At 28.1% G+C, this 19,173-nt stretch overlaps 1 protein-coding gene across 6 annotated transcripts in view; it reads left to right on the top strand.

The window, feature by feature from the left end:
- nSMase (neutral sphingomyelinase) overlaps positions 1-19,173 on the top strand; it is a 71,220-nt gene that overhangs the window by 34,944 nt on the left and 17,103 nt on the right. For all 6 annotated transcript variants that reach the window (XM_075378469.1, XM_075378464.1, XM_075378467.1 and 3 more), the window contains 4 exons: positions 1,368-1,574; positions 4,034-4,162; positions 5,913-6,030; positions 9,879-10,262. In XM_075378469.1, coding sequence (XP_075234584.1) covers positions 1,368-1,574; positions 4,034-4,162; positions 5,913-6,030; positions 9,879-10,262 — 838 coding nt within the window. The remainder of the gene's footprint in view (positions 1-1,367; positions 1,575-4,033; positions 4,163-5,912; positions 6,031-9,878; positions 10,263-19,173) is intronic.

Below are 19,173 nucleotides of genomic sequence, written 5' to 3'. Positions count from 1 at the left end.
AACATCAAAAGAATGGTGATCCTCTATATTTCCTGCTCTCACTTCACTAAATTTTTATTCTCTATTAGTTTTTGAAAAGTGTGTGTATAATAATAATTGCTTATCATTAAAAAACACTGCTACATTTTACTTTCCTGTCAAGATAGCATATAGCTCTAGAAGGTAAAGTATTGTAATTAATCCAGTTTGGGGATATGCACTTTTCACCGGATCTTGACATTTTGACACCTAAGCACCCCAAAAAACTGGATGGAAATTTTCCAGATATTAATGTATGGATCATATGTATGTGTGTGGGCTCGGTTTTGGCCTCTAAATCACCTTATATCTCCAGAACTACTGGATCAATTTTGACCAAATTGGTCAGATTACTTCTATATATGGGGCATTGATATCATTAAATTTTCAACTTAAAAGGTCAAGAGGGTGAGGCTGTAGATTAAGGTCATCCTTAGTAGCTTGAGATTTTGTCTAATTAAGGTCATATTTTTCTTTGGCACATTTATTAACAATTAAAAAATAACAATATTTACAAAAAAAGAAGATTTTTGCAAAATCGTACTCCTACCCCAAAAAATACTGTTGTAGTTGTCTGCTATATTGTGATGTCACAGGTTAGCATAGATAGTGTAAAAAACTAACTCCATCTGGCTAGGTCTCGAATTCGTTCACCTAGTTGATTCGGTACCTGTATTAAGCCTCACGGCTACACCAGTCTGCTGACCATACAAGCGAAATTTATTCTATGTAAGTTGTGTAACTACATTAGTTTAGTTAGTGCTGATTGTTGCTGCTAGTACTGCCATACCAGTGCGAATTAAATATGGTATGCCCGCACGCTTTAGTTAGAAATATTGAATTAAATAATTAAAAAATTATTATGTTTAAATAAAATGATAAATATTTTAATGTAAGTTGTGTGAGTGTGTGTGTGTAAGCCATGCATCAGAAACAACCCACAGTTGTAGGACTTTCCCGGAATGTGGCTTTATCTGCGTGACAAGAAAGTCCTATAACTGTGTTGTCAGCTTTTTTACTGTGCTGTTGTATAGTGTTAAATCATAGGTCTTGTTGGAGGTTATGAACTAAACTCTTGGCTTTTAAGATGTAGGTGCTCATATCTTAATATTCCTCTGGTTGATTGTGTTATTGATGTAAAATGCTTTGTATTTCCTAACCTCTTCAAGTCAAGTAGTATTAAAATTACTGATAGGGCAGCTCTTCCAGTAGCTTATTTCTTATATTTTCTTAGGATATGGCTTTTTTAAACTTTAGTTTTTAAAAACATTACATTAATTTTTTTTTAAGTAAACATGTTTTTATTTATAATTTTATCTTTCTATGTGTGTATTTGTTTTGTTTTATAGTTACATGCGCAGTATGATATGAAAGATGATGAATATTTGGCACATAGAGTTGTTCAAGCATTTGACACTGCTCAGTTTGTTAGCTTAACTTCACCGGGTGCTCATTTATCTGTTTTGGCAGGTGATTTAAATACACAACCTGGTAATTTATGCCATCAACTTATTAAACATACTGCTCAGTTATACGATTCATTTGATGAAGCTCAAGTAAGTAACTTTTTTTTTATATCAGGCATTGATTTTATTACTGTCTTTTTAAATTTACTTAATTGTAAGTTTTTTTTCTTGAGTGATTGGTATTTGTAAGTAGTATGATATCAGTCTATTTGGCATCAATTTTTTTTCTAAATTTTTATTGTCTATAGATTAAGGAAAAAAATAGCAATGTTAGGATTAAAAAGAAAATGAAAAATAAAAGTAAAGTCATCTTAAACCAAACAGTTTTTTTACCCATGCAAGTTTTTAATTTTTCTCTTCAGATGTTGGTCCTTTACAGGAATTAATAATTTCAGTCCATTACTGACATCATAATCATGAATCACAATTAACTTTACAATCATGAATTGCTTGTATTACACTTGCATGTTTTTTCTATCAGTTGTATTCTACAATTATTAGGTGATTTTGTTATTATCTAAAGGAGAAGCAGTTTGTTGAAGATTTTTTTTGGGCTGATTAATACAAAATTACGTATCTTAAATTTGTTGTTCCAATCTGAAGTAAAGATACCAGATTCCCAAGGAATTTTGATCATATGAAGAAGCTTTATTAAATATTATTTAGAGTATGAACATGTTTAATTTAGAAACTGGACTTTGGATAAAGTGATAAAAAAACTGAAAGCATTTGAAACGTTATATCGAAGGAGAAAAAAATCTGCTAATCTGTAAAATTATGTAAGAAGCTTCTTATAAGTAAATTAAAAGAAGTTTTTTTGAAACAATAAAGAAAAAAGTAACCAGTTTATTGGTCATTTATATCGGTTCAATAATTTTATATGTACTGGAGAGTAAGGCAACAGGTAAAAGGGAAGAGATAAATCAAGAGTATAAATTAAATTAAAGAGGATGTAGGAGTGTATTTATATGAAGGAAGAAGAATATTGACGCAGACCATAGGAAAGAGTATAATAGGCAAATTGATGGCATCCAATCTTTGGATAGAGAAAAATGCAGATAATTTAAATCGTCATCCTTTTGAATGAGTGTAAGTTATATTTGTTTTCATGGTTTCTCTATAGTTAATAAACAGCCCATTTTTTGCTATCTACCCTTTTCTCTTTACTCCATGTTCTTTTCTTCCCTGGAATCTTCTGTGAGTTTTTTTAGATAACCATTGGATTTGTATTAAGGATGTGGAAAGCGCTTTGAATTAATGTGCCTTTGTTAGTATTTGTATAATCATAGGGCTGCTGTATCAATCACCTGTTTAGATACTCTTATTTCCCATCTTGTATCTTAATAAAGGCCCTGCTTGGAGTTTGGCTAAAACTGACCTGGATATTGGGTAGGATCAAGTATTTGCAATATCCATTTATTTATAACGTTATAGAAAATTAAAAAATAATTCTTGAACTTTAAATAAGCTTATCTATTCCAAAGTACTTATAACATGATATACCAATCCTAACACTGTTGTTACTCCTACAATCAGCCCTTGAAGGTATCTATTAATTTTCATTAATATTTTCAGTTGAGGAATAAAAAGGTGTGCTGAAGCAGGATCAGATGAGCAGCAGAAAGGCTAAGGAAGCACAGTTGTCGTCTTACTTTTGGCGAAAAAGTCATGAAACAAGAGCATCTATGAGCTGGTACTCATGTGTCTGTGAAAACTTTTTCATTACAAGATGGATTTCTATATTTTTTTTTCTTTTTAAATGTGATGACATGATCCAGTTGATTTGTGGACTCTTCAGCTATTTCCCAAACTGTCAGATGAAGTTTAGAATGCATTATTCACAAAGACGTGCAACATGACATTTGAGTAACCTCCTGAAAGCAGGTTATCTGTTGACTAGTAACTATTCTCAGTCATTGGCTGGCTTAAACCATACATAAAAATGGTTATCTCTCATGTACTGATCACCATAAACTTGTTAAATCATTTCATAAGTTTTTATTAATATTCTAACTTTTGAGAAAAATTTAATGTTGATTTGTTGCTCATGAATATCAACCATATTGAGTATCACTGGACATACTCTATGTGCATATCCACTATCAGCTGAAGTTCCATGAATAATCATGTAGGATTATGTAACCAACAGCAGCATATTGTTCATTAAGGTTGGCATTATGCAGCATCACTTATCAGGCAAAGTCATGTTGTTATGCTATTTACAAAAGTTTGGGAACTTTTTGAACAGTTCTCCGTACATACATTTCTCTACATTAGTTTTTATTATTTGAATATTTCTGTCATTTGCATAATTAATTATAATGTTATAATATGTTACCTAAGCTTTTTTTTATATTTTCTTTTATATACTATTTTGTCATGTGTTATTTTTTTTTATGTTTTCGTGAATATTAATAGATCCTTACATTAAGTTAATAATATTAGAATTAAGAATAATATAGTGCATTAAATTAGACAAAGATTGGACTGATGACAAAATTACAGTAACTTCATATTTTCAAGTAATTGTTTGTTTTTATGTTGTTTAGACACGTGAAAGTATGATAGGTACAAATGATTGTTCACGTAATAGTTACGCAGACAATAAAAAAGTTGCTGTTAATCCAAAGGGAGATAGAATTGATCATATCTTGTACAGATCTGGTCTTAATTCAAAGGTAAGTAATTAATATACCTATCGTTAAAATATTTGTTGCTGTACTCATTTATTAATATGATTATGTATTCCTGTGTCGATTTTTTCTTGCATTTTGTAGCTCAGATAACTGTGTAATATTTATGGATTTAATGTGACAGAGAAAACAGTTTTTATTCCTGGTGCAGTCTTTATATGACAAATTAAAGTATATGTTAAATTTAACTGTTTGGTAATCCTTGTTATGTAAGTATTCACCAGCCACATACCACAGTGATATAAAGAATACTTACTTACATAAGATTTATAAAAGTAAAGTCTGTTTTGTTGTCTTAAAAGTTTTATTGAATTATAATAATTGATAAAAAAATGTTCCATTGTTTTTTTTATTATTTCAATTCACATTTTTTATGTAGTTTTTCCAATTTTCTGTAAATTAAAATAAAATTAAATGTTTTATGTTAATAAAAGTAATAATAAAATTAGGCCAATTAGTCTCAGAGTAGATTATGATTTACTCAAAAGGAAAAAAGATAGGTATAAAATTGTGGTATAATGATTGCAAAATTTGAATTTTTTTAATAATAACATGTAAAAATAAACAGAATATTTTTAGTAACAAGCCTTTTAATACCTTGTTCATAAAAAAATATATATCCTGAGATTTAAACGAGTTTTTGATATTACTGTTTTCAGCTTGTCACTCCCATCAGACTGTTGAAAACCAAGCAAATTTTTTAGGCAAAGTAAAACATGGTAGTATTCTTACCTCTGGGTAAAAGCATGATAAAAAACTTCCATCAGTATCAGTGAATGAGTGTTGGTACAAAATTGTTGGCAACATTGGATGGGTATGATTTATTGTGAATGAGACAGCATTAAATATTGCTGGTTCTGAAATACATGGATTTTAGAGAGCTTTGAAGGTATTCTGAGTGTACTGTGATTACTGTTCTTTGCTTCATGAAATCTATCAATAGAATGCCTTTTTTATCTCAAAAAACAGTTGCTATGATCTTTCAAGCTGACTGAGCTTGCTTGTACTTTTTGGCTTCAGTGAACTTGAATGATACCACTTCATGGCTTGTTATTTGAATTTGACATCGACATATGATGTCTACAATTAATCTTCAGTTATGATGTGGAGAAAAAATTTGTCCCCTTCTTTTGTACCAATCTAAAACTGCATATGCAAATGTCATCATTTGACTTTTCTATGCGTCAGTCAACATTTTCAGGATCCATTTTGTAGTTTACAATAACCTAATTTTGATATAACAGTTTTCTATACTGTACTCCATGAAATGTATGGAAATTCTATTCAAGAACACAAATTGTAAAACACAGGTTTTCTTTAACGTTTATGTTCACTTTTTGAACTCTCTCCTTCCACCCTTCTCTTCATATTGAACATTTGTCTGGTCTTCATTTAACTCATAACACCACTGCATTTTCTTTCCTTCACTATTAAGTAGGCCCAGAAATTTCACACAATTCACAATGAATTTCAAAGCATTACAACCTTAAATGTTAAGAAATTGAATCACACTGAATTTTATAACTGTCAGGATTTTTTATTGTTGCAGCATCATTAATACTGCCAATAGTGCGACATACGAAAACAAACTGCTGACAAGATGGCCAGTAGCTAATGAAGTAGTTGAAGCCTCTGTGGATGCATATGATACATTGTTGCTGACCAGTTTTTATTACTACTGAAATGTGCTTTATATTTTATTTTTAAATTAATGTGTTAATGTTTTTCTTTTTAGGTTAAAGTTTTATCATATTCACTACCTTTAGAATCAAGAGTACCAGATTGTGAATTTAGTTATTCTGATCATGAAGCAATTGCTGCTACATTTAAAGTTATATTTGATTCACTAGATGGTAAAGTAATATCTATATATTTAATTATTTTTCTAAGATCAATTCTTTTAAGAATCATATTCCTCTGTACAAATATACAAATTATATTTATTTGATCAACCTAAGTACATAATAATAAAGTAGGATGACACTTACCTTATTCCATTGTACATGCAAAAGCACTTTCGTGAATTTCTCGCATCATCAGTTGCATTACATTACTTTTACAAATTATTCTCATCAAATTACATACTAAAAATAAAATTAAAAATTATTTTTATATTATATTTAAAATTTTAATTTAAATTTAAAAGTTAAAAATTACATATGTAGAAATATGACATCAATTACTATAATTAAATAAAAAATAAGTAGTTTAGATAAAATAAAACTGCATGTGGTCTAGCTAGCCAACGTTACATAACTGTACAAAGTTGAAATATTATAAATTAACAATTTCTGAAAAGGTGCTGCTGTCTGCTTTCAAACCAGGTGTACCTATATTAACTGGACTTCTGAAAATACATATACCTGGTATACCTATGCGACTTCTAATTAATTTTACAACTGCTCCTTATATTATCTCCAAAATAATACATAAACTACTTAGGATGAAACTGAATTTAGATTACAAGTATAATATAAAGAATGGATATGAGTTTGTAAATAAATTAAAAGACTTAAAGATTGGGGATAACAGCAGGATGATTAGGAATGATATTAATAATATGTACTGCAGCATACCCATAGATAAAACAATTAACATAATAAAAATAAATTAATATACATTATCAAAGACCCTTTATTTATTGATAATATTATTGTTGTTATTAGAAATATATACCAACAGAATTATTTTAAATTTGATGACAAATGTTTATAATGAAGAAGATACCTTACCAATGAGTTTTCCTTTGTCAGTCATCATGTCTGAGATTTATTTACAATATTTTGAAAGTAAAATTGTTTATGTATTACTCATATTCAAGATATTTAACTAAGGATTAGGTAAGTTGATGATATTTTTGTGGTCTATAATCCTGTTATATATAATCAACATCTTATAATTTTGAACAAGATAAACTCTTATTATAATGAGTTGAAATGTTGTTTTGAAATTGATAAATGTAGGAAAATAAATTACTTAGATGCAATTCATAACTTCAGCATATAGGAAACCCACAACCAACAAAACCACCACACATAGATATTTAAATCATCTGTGATTATCCAAAATTAATACATAAACAAACATGGTTAATAGAGCAATTAATTACACAAAGTATAATGAAAACAAAAATAAATTAAAGAAATAGATATTATAAAACAAATTGCTAAATATAATGGTTATAATGAATCTTTAGTTGATAATATATCACAAAAATTAACAATAATACATATTTAATACCAATAATAACACAAAAAATTGAGAATGTTACTGATAACATTGTTGAAAATATAACAAAGGTTTATGATAAAAATGTATTTAAGCCTGCATATCAGACAAATAATCATTTAATAAAACATTTAAAAAATAATAAACATATTGATTCATACAGTGTATACAGTTTGAATGGATTTATAAAATAAAATGCTGTGAATGTGACCATTTATACAGGAAAAACTACTAGATCTTTTAAAACTAGATTCTATGAACATTTTAGATATTATAAAAATGGAAAACTAGGTTTCTCTAATGCTTCTGATAATCTTATTAATAATACACATTCAATATCTGATATTCAAACAAATTTAGAAATACTGGAAATGAAAAAAAAAAAATAATACAAATAATAGAGGTTTAGACATTTTAAAAAGATTCTATATATATAAATATAAAAGTAAATTTAATTTGATCAACTTTCAGACTATTTGGATGACACAATTATAAAATCTGTTGTAGGTAGCAGCTCTTCTTCAGACATTGTTAATTTATATTTCAAATTTGTACGGTTATGTAACATCGGTTAGCTAGACCATTTTTATTTTATTTAAACTGCTTTTTTTTATTTTAATTTTTAATTTAATATTAGTAATTGATGCCATATTACTTTATTTATTATTCTGTACCTAGGTTAATCAAATAAATATAATTTATATATATTTAACATTTTTGTTTATAAATATACTCTGTTGTTTACAATTAGTAGTTATATAAAACTTTTTTATTAATCTGTTATGGAATATTTTCCTATTGGTACTGCAGAGGTAAAAAAATGTCTTGTTTGAAATAGTTCTCTAGCAATATTATTATTTGTTTGTTAATTTCATTTCATAAAAAAGATTCTCCATCTGTAAAAAAATACTTTTTTGTCACTGTATTGTAGTTACATTAGGCTTGTACATATGTTAAAACTTCTTTGTAAAATTTTTTATCTACTCTGTTACTTGATTTTATAAATGAGGAGTCACAGATTTGAATATTCAATGTCAGTTTTTCTATCTAGGCATGAGAATAAAATAATTATAAATTTTTATACTTCTGCATGCTAAATAATGGTGTAGAGCTTTATTTAATTATGGTGTAGAGATTTATTTTACTGAAATTAATCTGTTTAAAATTCATATTATTCCTCTGTACTGTTAAATCATATTTAAATTCTATTAAATAAACCATCTCGTACAGAATATTGAGATAAGATATTTTTCATAATAGTACATTTGTGGGATCCTACATCCTCAGTCATGTTTGAAAAAAATTCTCCAATCATGTCTTAACTTATCGTAATATTTTGTACTAGGTGATTTATTTAACAGAATTTAAATATAATTTGAATTTAATGTACTAAATGTATTAATACTATTATTTCAGTAGCAAAATTCAATATTTCCAAGCAGAATGTCTAGATTGACTTGGTTTCTGTTTTTTGTTCCTAACCTATGTGTTCCACAGCTTTTTTCATTATTCTCAAACTTGTAAATTTCTTAATCTAGTCTGTTATTTCCCAGATAATTCTACTCTTACATGGTTTACATTGTTTTGGCATCTTTGTGCTGTTATATTTCAATATACACTAATTTCATTCTTCTACATTTCTTAATTTCTTGAATTCATACATCCAGCTTTCTTTGAATTTTCCCCCTTGATTTTCCCCCCTTTATAATGATGTCATGAGGATACAAGATGGTACTTCTTTTACATACCTATGCTTTATTCTACGCGTGACAGATGCTTTCTGTGCTTAAACTAGTTTTTATTATTTAAAACTATTTGTGCAAATGGCAAATGTGATACATCATATCATATTATTTTTACAAATAATATGATGTAAAATATCATATTAATATCATTTGTAAAAATGATATTGCTGTAGATTTTACTTGATTAACTTGAATCATACCTTGCTAATTTTACTATTTTATTTTATTTTATTTCAGCATGTAAAAATCTATAATAAAATATCGAGGAACTAAGCAAAAGTTTAAATTCATAGACTCAAAATTAGGTGTAGGACTGAACAGACTAAAGCAGCATTTCTAAAAATGAAAGATTCTGTTGCTGTAGGTGCCTTAAATTTAGGGTTAAAAATGAGACCAATTTAATTTTTTGGTAATTAATTTTGGAATGGAAGCTTGCCTCAAGTCTGTAAGGCATCTAAGTAGCAGTTAAAATCTTTTGAAATATGGTTGTGTTGAATGTTAAGAATCAGGTGAGTAGATTGTGTAATGAATGCATGTGCTCTTGAAAGAATGTAGAGGTTGCTGTGAGTGACTTTTGGCTAGGTTGGGATTATTAATGCTTGTTAGAGTATGACATTAAAGAAGAATAGAGGAAAAAATTTCTGTGTTATAATATTTCAAATTTTAAGGTACATGTTGAAAATTTCTATTATACAATTTTTCTATAATTTTATTTATTTTTGTTTCAGTATCAGATTCATCTCATTATATAAAAGATAAAGGAGAATTGACTAGCGCATTGAAAGCTGGTATAACTGTATGTAATGAAGCGATTAATAATTTAGCTAAAACAAAAATATGGTATTATGCAATAGCTGTTACATTATTTATAGCTTTATTATCGGTACCAGTTGTTACCAATATACCAATTTTATATAGCGGTACATATCAATTATCTGTTGTTATAGCATCCGGTATAATTTTTTTTACATTTATAATGGCTACTTTATGGAATAATGTGGAATACCATGGATTACTTGGTGGTCAACTTCGTATGCAAATCGTTTTAGATCGTACTACAAATGCGTCCGGTGTTTATAATTCAGACACAAATAGCGATAATATTAGCACAAGTAAGATTACATTAGATTCTCCATTATTAAATGATTAATTTATTGTTATATTATTTTATTTTTCTCTATAGGAAAGCTTTTTATAATTTTAGGGATACCTATTTTTAACCTTTTCTTTTAATTTATCTATATAACTACTTGATTATTTCATGAAGAATGTAACTTAATATTTTATTCTGCTTCAATATACAGAGTGATTCAGGGAAATAGGAAATTTTGAAAATAAAATATTCTTATTTATTTAATTCAAGTAAACAAGCTTGAATGAAACCGAAGAATACAGTATTATATAAAAAAAATATATTAACCATATAAATAAATAACAAATCATCATTATTAAGTTTAAATAGCTCTTGATAAATTATTAATAGTACTTAATCTATTATATTATATATATCTAGTCAGCTTTTTTTTTTTTCACTGTATAGTAATGATAGCCTAAAATAGGTGATCTATGAGAATTGATTCAAACAAGATTATTGAAAATTATGCATAAGCAATCGAGTTTGTACATGAGTAAAAATGTTCCAATAAATTAGGACAGTTTAAAATAACTATTCAAAATTTTATAGACAAATATTAAATTTTTCCTCATCGGAGATGATTCAATACTTGATATTTTAACAAATTTGAAATGTGAGTAAAGGTACTGGTAAAGTCCATCGGATCACCAATTTTATAGGCAGCATATCTAAGAAAGATTACATGGTATTTCTAGTAATTTTAATTGAAATTCAGTAAAAGGTGGACAGACAATGAACTTATAAGTTAGTATTGACTTTTTAAGCGATCCATCATTGTCTTTTTTATATATATATATATATATATAAAAGTAAAATATAAAGTTCTATTACAGTTAATGTGTTTAAAATTTGTAAAATTTTAATTAAAAGTAAATTCATAATAATAAGGAGATCTATATTGTTTATAAAGTTTATGGGACATTTTCTTTTTAATAATTGTGATAATTAGTTCACTAGAGAACCTTCATCTTCTAGGAGAGTGTTTACAACTATAAAAGCTGTCTCTGCTTGCATCCAACTGCCAAAATCTTCTACCCTTTTTTATTTTTTATTTTCCTGTTTAGCCTCTGGTAACTACCGTTTAGATAATTCTTCAGAGGATGAATGAGTATGAGTGTAAATGAAGTGTAGTCTTGTACATTCTCAGTTCGACCATTCCTGAGATGTGTGGTTAATTGAAACCCAACCACCAAAGAACACCGGTATCCACGATCTAGTATTCAAATCCATGTAAAAATATGTGGCTTTTCTAGGACTTGAATGCTGTAACTCTCAACTTCCAAATCAGCTGATTTGGGAAGACGTGTTAACCACTAGACCAACCCGGTGGGTTAAATCTTCTACCCTATCAACTTTCTTCCTCACTTAGGAAGATTATTGTTTTTTATTGTACTGACTGTCAACAATATTATTAATACATAGTTGTAATTCCTCAGTAAAGATTTCAATATTAATATGATCAAAATCAATATTATTTAGAATCAAACACTCATTTAATAAATATTGAATTATTTCAAAATTTGTATTTTTATAGCTTAGTATGTACAGGCTGTCCAGGCTAAAGGTATCCAAAATTGATGGTTGATATTTATAAAACCAATTGTCGTATTCTCTCAGTTCATATGAACTGAATGGAACATTGATTCTTCTACATCAAAGACTATTTGTTAACAGGACTAGAAGCTTGGAGACAACCAAGAAGTTTGAAGAGAGACTAGAAGCTTGGTTTCAGAACTGGAGATCATCCAAAAGTTTCAGTTAGTGACAAGACTGTGGATCATGAAAGTGATACATTCATTGCCAATCCTGGAATGTCAATTAGACGGGCTGGTTACAAACTGCAAATTCCTTGTTCCAGTTTTTACAACATTTTTCATAAGCAGCTCCATTTGTGAGCATACAAGTTACAATTCCTTCATCACATTAAACCAAATGATTGCCACTTGCAATATCAGTTTGCTGAAGAGGTAATGCACAGTGTTGAAAACGATCCTAATTATCTTAATACGTTGTTATTTAGTGAGGCAACCTTTCATATGTGCAGAAAGTTATCAGACACAGTTGTCAAATTTGGAGTGCTGAAAACCCCCATGCAGTAATTGAAAATGAAAGGAACATACTGAAAGTCAATGTCTGATTAGGACTGCACAAAAATGGTGTCATTGGTCTTTTTTTTCTTCATGGAGCCTACTGTGACAAGACACATGTATCTCGACAAGCTTGAGAACTTTGTTGTTCCTCAGATTCCTGTAGGCTTCAGTTTCCAACAAGATGGTGTTCAATCACACTTTCGTCGAGATGTTACCATGTTCTTGAAAAACACTTTCAAAGATGTTTGATCGGACAACAAGGTCCAACTCCATGGCCACCTATATCTCCAGATATCACTTTTTTGGAATTTTTTTGCTTGTGGATTTATTAAAAGTATGTGTACCAAAGAAAAGTTTGAGATTTAGATGATTTAAAACAGAGAATTGTTGAAGCTGTTGATCTAATTATGGCACAGAAGCTCCTAAACATCTGCTGAGCTACAAAAGGTACATACATTGAATTTGACTAACTACATAAAAACTTTGTGAGTTGCTGTGTTTATTAAAAAAAAATTATTAAATTATATTAACTGGTTCTCTAAATGTAAGCTGTTACTTTTGAATACCTTTAGCCTGAACACTTTGTATTTATCAGATATAAGGTTAGATTTCATAATCTTAAGTAGCCTTATATGTAGAGGTAAATGATATTTATCATAATAAAAAATTTCATCACAAGCATTATTAAAACTAATGTCAGTAAGATTAGAAAAAAAAACTAAATTAAGAGTACTACAACAGTTTTAACAAATTATTTGATCGTAAAAGATTATAGTTTGCACAAAAATGTGAAAGTTGAGTGGCAGCATCTCAAACATTTAAATTTGGATGATTATCTTTAGTGTAAGAAACATTTTCTAAATTCTTCAATACAAAACCTAACACATTAAAGTCGCCTAATAATAGTTTAATTGTGGCAGCACTTAATGTTTGTAAGAGGTACAGTTTATGATCTCATCATAGTAGTAAGAAGAAATAAAAAGTAGTACATTAGTGAAATATCTCCTTTTTGTGTAACAGGTAGATTAATTTATTTCTCCAGTCTCCTCTGGAATTCACTCTGTTTTCTAAATGTGTTGCATAATTTTGGTGATTTCTTTTATGGTGTTTGGTCCGATTGTTGTAGGAGTTCTGCTATGATTCCAACTTCATCGGAAGCTTTATAGTTTTTTAGTCTTTTGATTTGTCTTATGATTTCAATTTCCCAACTAGTAGTGAATTTGGATTTGTTTCTTCAGGTTTTTGAGGTAGAAATCCTTGAGTTGGTTCTGAACATTTATGAATTTTTTTAATTGTTTGGTTTGTTCTTTACAGTTTTCTTGGTTGTTTAGTGCCAACTGATCATTTTCAATTTTAAAGTAGAGACTCTAAGGTTGATATCCTCTAAGTTTAGTTTTGTAGAAATCTTGTGTGGTATTTTTGAAGTCTTTCTCTATTTCTAGTAGTTGATCTTTCTTGTATTGTCTGCCTGATTAGTTTTACTACTTCTTTTTTTAATATTCAGGAATGTGTGTTTTTTTCTGTTTTGTTGCTATTCCAATTGACATAAGCTTGGTGTCATAATTTGATAGACTTTCAATTTTTAATGTCTTCAAACAATTATGTTTTGGTTAGTGCTTTGGTTATGTTATAATCTAAAATTGCCTTCAATTTCAGCTCACTACCTTTCATGCTTCTAATATTCTAATAAAGAGCTTAATAGAATTGACATTGTTATACAGTTAATTGGTATTCTTCTTTTTTGCTGGCAAAATATGGAACTCAATTATCAGAGGAAATGAAAAGATCCTCTTTGCTGTTATCAGTCCTTATTTTAAATTCAGAGCGCACCTTGTTAAAAAGCTTGTTTTTTAAGATCTCATTTTTATAATGTGTTTAGCTAGGTGTAGATGTAGAAATGGCTTGACTTCTCTCTTAATTGACTATTATTGCAGCGTGATTTAGAACTACTATTTTTATTTAATTGAATTCTATCAACACATGATTTTGTAAGTAAACTTTGCACACAGAGCATTTAATTGCAATTTTAATAAGAAGAGCATTTTGCTTATTTGAGCACATGAAATTTTGACTCCTGATATGATTGCCAATGCAACAGATAATGAGTTTCAATAAATAACCACTAAACACTACACAGTGGTACACTAATGACTACAATGGTTTACTGTAATAAATCTCTTGGGAAAAGCGAGATTAAGTTATGTATCATTGACCTGTAAAAACATTATAATGAACAACTTGAGTTTTTAATTAATTTATAAACTTGACAAATTATCAAACATTAAATCTGCCAATAAGACAAAATATGCACTAAATTATACTAATAAAAAACAGTTAAATTTACAGAGTTATAAAAACACCAACTGACAGCAATAAAACACTATATTGATCATTATAAAAAAATTCATACTCCATAATATAAAATTAAAATTTATGTATTTAACTTAAAATGAATAAATTCACAAACTTGGGCAAAAAAATAACTAATATAGCTGTACAAATAAATAATACTATATTTTAGCAAATTCAGAGCACTTAAGTCGTGTAACACAGCAATTTGTTATTTCTTATTAAAAAATTGTATTAAATAATGTATTTATAACATTTAAATAGAAAAAAATATGCCATTTATGAATACATATTCAAAATCGATTTTTTTTAAGATCACATCTTGCAGGTTAGCTCCATCTCTGTACAGGCATTCTTGCAGTCTTGTAATGAAATTCCATGGTTTGATGCAACATTTCAACAATTGCTATTTGGATCTTTATTTCTTCTGTCATAGAAGTCGACTATTATACACTTTGCTTATAAAATGACTCTACAAGAAGAAATTGCACACCGACAAATCAGTACATCTAGGCGGCCATGAAATGTCACTTTCAAAATAAAAACAAACAATTGGCATATGGCAGCCGTCGATATATATGCTATGTGTGATATTGATCCAACTTGTTGAAACCAAACATTGCCAGTAATTTGTAAAAATGTCTGCAGGTTTGCACAACAAGAAAGTTTTTTTGTATCGATCTGATTTTACTGTAGTCGGGAGGCTATCCTCATTTTCAAAACAAAAGGACCTATTATGTCATGCAGTGATGCACCACACCACATGATAACCTCGTTACTGTGCAGCGGGCACTGGTGTAGCTGTATAAGATTCTCTAGTCCCCAAAAACAAAAATTTTGTTTATAAAGAAATCCATTACGGTGGAAATGGGCCTCATCTGTCATCCGCAGTTTGTTGGTTAAGGCATTGTCCTTGTTTATCTTTACAACCATTCATTCACTGAATTGATAGCACATTATGTGATCATTTGGTTTCAGTTCCCAGACGATTTGCAATTTGTACAGATGGTAAAGTAAGTCCTAAAACAGTATTCTTTGAACACCATTAGTTGAACAGTGTAGACTTCTTATGACAAACAGTACCGATGTTGTTTGGCATATGAACGGTCTGCCTGCAGGTTTTTTTTTTTTCATTAGTGAACATGTTTCTTCAAAATTACATATCCATGCATTAATTGCATGTGCTGACGGTACATGACTGTGGCATTTCAAATTAAACTGATGGTGAAATTATCCCCAAATTGTCATATTTTTATAAAAAGCTTCAAATGCATGAGTTGACTTCTACAGTGCTGACACTCTCCCAGAGGTGCCAACACAAATTTCAAAATTTCCTTTTCCTTAATCACTGTGTATAAAGGTTTAATATTTAAAGCATAATATATTTTTACATATTATTTATTTATATAATTAAAATCAAATTTAATACAAAGTGGTACTTTCAAATTATTTCCAATTTCGTAATTTTTAATGGATTTATACATAACCTTTTTGAAAAGGATTTGAGAAAAAAGTACATTTTTTAGAGAGTAGTATTAAATATTATGTTCATATAATTTAAATTATTATTCTTCTGTTTCCTTATTTAGCATTCAGAAGCTATAAAAATGAATTGATCACTTTTTTCAGTCTAGTTTGAAAAATTGAAATTTACTATTCAGATTTAGATTAAGCATTTAATATGTGAAAAGTAGTTTTATCTTTTTATTTCAGCCCTTATAAAAATTCAAAAAAAGCGTTTTTATTTAAATATTTCCTCCATTATCAGTCTCTTTCTTCTAAAATAGTGAATTTTAAAAATTACATAAATGTGTGTTGTAATAACTAATTAATTTAGTTACGTTGTCAGAGTCTTCTGTCTAACTTTTATTCAATCTAAAATGATGATGCAGCCTGTACAGAAGTGTCAGTATCCCTTCTTCAGTAACACTGACAATGAATAAAATTAGAACAAAAAATTGTTTTGGAATAAGTACACATTAAATAAATTTGAATCAAATCTTTTGCACTCTTTTAGTAATATGATTAAGTTCAAAATCTATCTCCATAAGAATTTCTGATGTCTCCTGAATTTTAAAGAAAAAAATTTTTTTTTTAAATATATAGATTTTAACAATTCTCTCATGTAAAATTCTACCTAAGGATTTTCAAAGAAATACACTTGAAAATGGCTAACTTTAATCTTCAATAAGTTAATTTTAATTAATTTATTTTATTTTATTTTAATTTGTTTAATATTTTTTTTATATCACTTTTAATTTTTATAAATTTTAACAAATGTTTTTAAATAAACATCAGATAATTTATTTATAGGTTTTTTTGAAGTAATACATATGAATTTAATTGTAGCAGATTAATATTCAAAATGGCAGATCTGTTTCATTGTAAAATTTTCTGTTTAATATGATGGTGTTAATTTTTTTTTAAAGTTATTCTCTTGTGTATAAAATATTTGAACCTTTATAAAACTCACTGGATTATTGATTTTTATATTATTTAGAACACCTTACCAAATTTTTAGCTTGTTTGTGCTTTTTGTATAAGAGAAATTTGATTTTATTCCAGTAAAATTTATATGAAACTATCTAATGATCTACTATGAATTCCTGTGCTTATTTTTAAATTAATAAATACAATATTCATCTTATTGTATTTTATTTTGAAAACGTAGAAAAGTTGCAAATTATAAATTTAAAAATCACTCAGGTTAATGATTTCACAAAAAAATAGTTTAAATAAAATAAAACATAAATACATATGATTAAATTATTAGTAAATGAATAATTAATAAAGCTGTTTATAAATAAATGCTTATAAATATTATTCAATTTTAATAAAACATTTGACAACAGAACTGTATTTTTTAGAAGATGTTTAATTTTTTGCTTATATTTATTTAAAAAAATATAATTGTTTAAGTTTAGTATTTTAGAAGAAAGGTTGTAGATACTTTCAAAATGTAATCTTTATTATTCATTACTTAAGGTATATGTGTATGAGTAATATTTAACTAATAAAGCAGTATATTCATATTCTATTTTGCTGTAAGCAAATATATTCATCGATAAACATGAGAAAATATTAAACTTTTTAAAAATGTTTAATAAAAAAAGATTAACTTTTAAATATGAAAAATTATACTGAGCTATTATAATGTTAAGAACAAAAAAGCTTTACTACAAATAAGATAGAATTTATTTTGAAAATTAGCTCTTAATTTTGTATTTTATATTATGTTATTTATATTTATGCATCTGCAGTTTTAAAAAAGTACATATAGGGCTGTTTATAAATTAACTTCCAGTCAAATAAAAAAAAATTAAAAATTAAAAAAAATATTTTAAGCAAAAGTTGCATATATACACAGCTATAATACTTTTCAACATATTCCCAGCTCAAATTCAAGCACTTGTCACATTGTGATATCAGCATGTCCATTCCTTCTTCAAAGAGTGGTGCTGCCAAAGTTCCATGAGTTCATTATTACTTTTGAAGTGCTTCAATTTTGTGATCAGGTGAAAACTAGATGGTGCCAAAACAGAGCTGTAAGGTGAATGGTGAAAATTCTGCAACTTAAAATTGTTAGTACATTCTTGGTATAAGCGACAGTAAGAGAGCGTGCATTGTCATGCAAAAAACAATCCTTTACGGTTTACTCTGTATTGCTCTCCTAAACTTTGTCAATGTTACACAATAAATCTCTGCAGTTATTGGTGTACTCAACTTCATAAATTGTCTCAACAAAATTCCTTTACAAAGCATGGTAAACATAATTTTTTTGTTTCTATTGATTTGTTTGAATTTTTAGACTTGTTCGGCAAATGTGTGTATATCCATTTTTTTTTTTTTACTTTTCTTTTGTCTCAGTATAATGAACTGAATCCATATCTCATTCTCAGTAATAATACGTTAAGAAATCACTTTCTCAATTTCAGTACTGTAAAAGAAAAGTCAGTGTCACACTAATTCTTTTTGTTTGTTGGAATTTGGAAATGTTTCAGTACCCATTGTGCACAGTATTTAAGGAAAATTTATTCTGTCTGTAAAAAGACATAAAAAGTGAACTGTGAAATTTGAGGAAAATTTTCATGATGTTCAGTAATTGTTTAGACGTTATCTCAAACAGTATGTTCAGTTTTTTCAACAAGTTAAACACTCAAAATGAAATGTCACTCTTCCTTTCTCTTTGTGCTCATTAGTTCTCCCTTTCCTGAATTTTCTGCACCATTCCTTCATAGAACTGTCATTCATTATGTTATTACCATGAACTACACACGCTGATGGTGGATCTCAGCTGTAGGTGTTACTTCTGCTTGCAAAAAACTAATGGTGCTACATACCTCACAACTGGCAAAAGAAGCTACAATTACCTCCCTATTTCACATGTACTACTCAAACTGTAAGAATCGAACGACAATGCATGTGTGATGATATTTAAGCTTAGCTGAT

This window comes from Lycorma delicatula, chromosome 11, assembly GCF_047948215.1.
Source record: "Lycorma delicatula isolate Av1 chromosome 11, ASM4794821v1, whole genome shotgun sequence".
Lineage (NCBI taxonomy): Eukaryota > Metazoa > Arthropoda > Insecta > Hemiptera > Fulgoridae > Lycorma > Lycorma delicatula.
The sequence above is the reverse complement of the archived record's forward strand: the minus strand, read 5'-3'. Positions and strand labels throughout refer to the sequence as shown.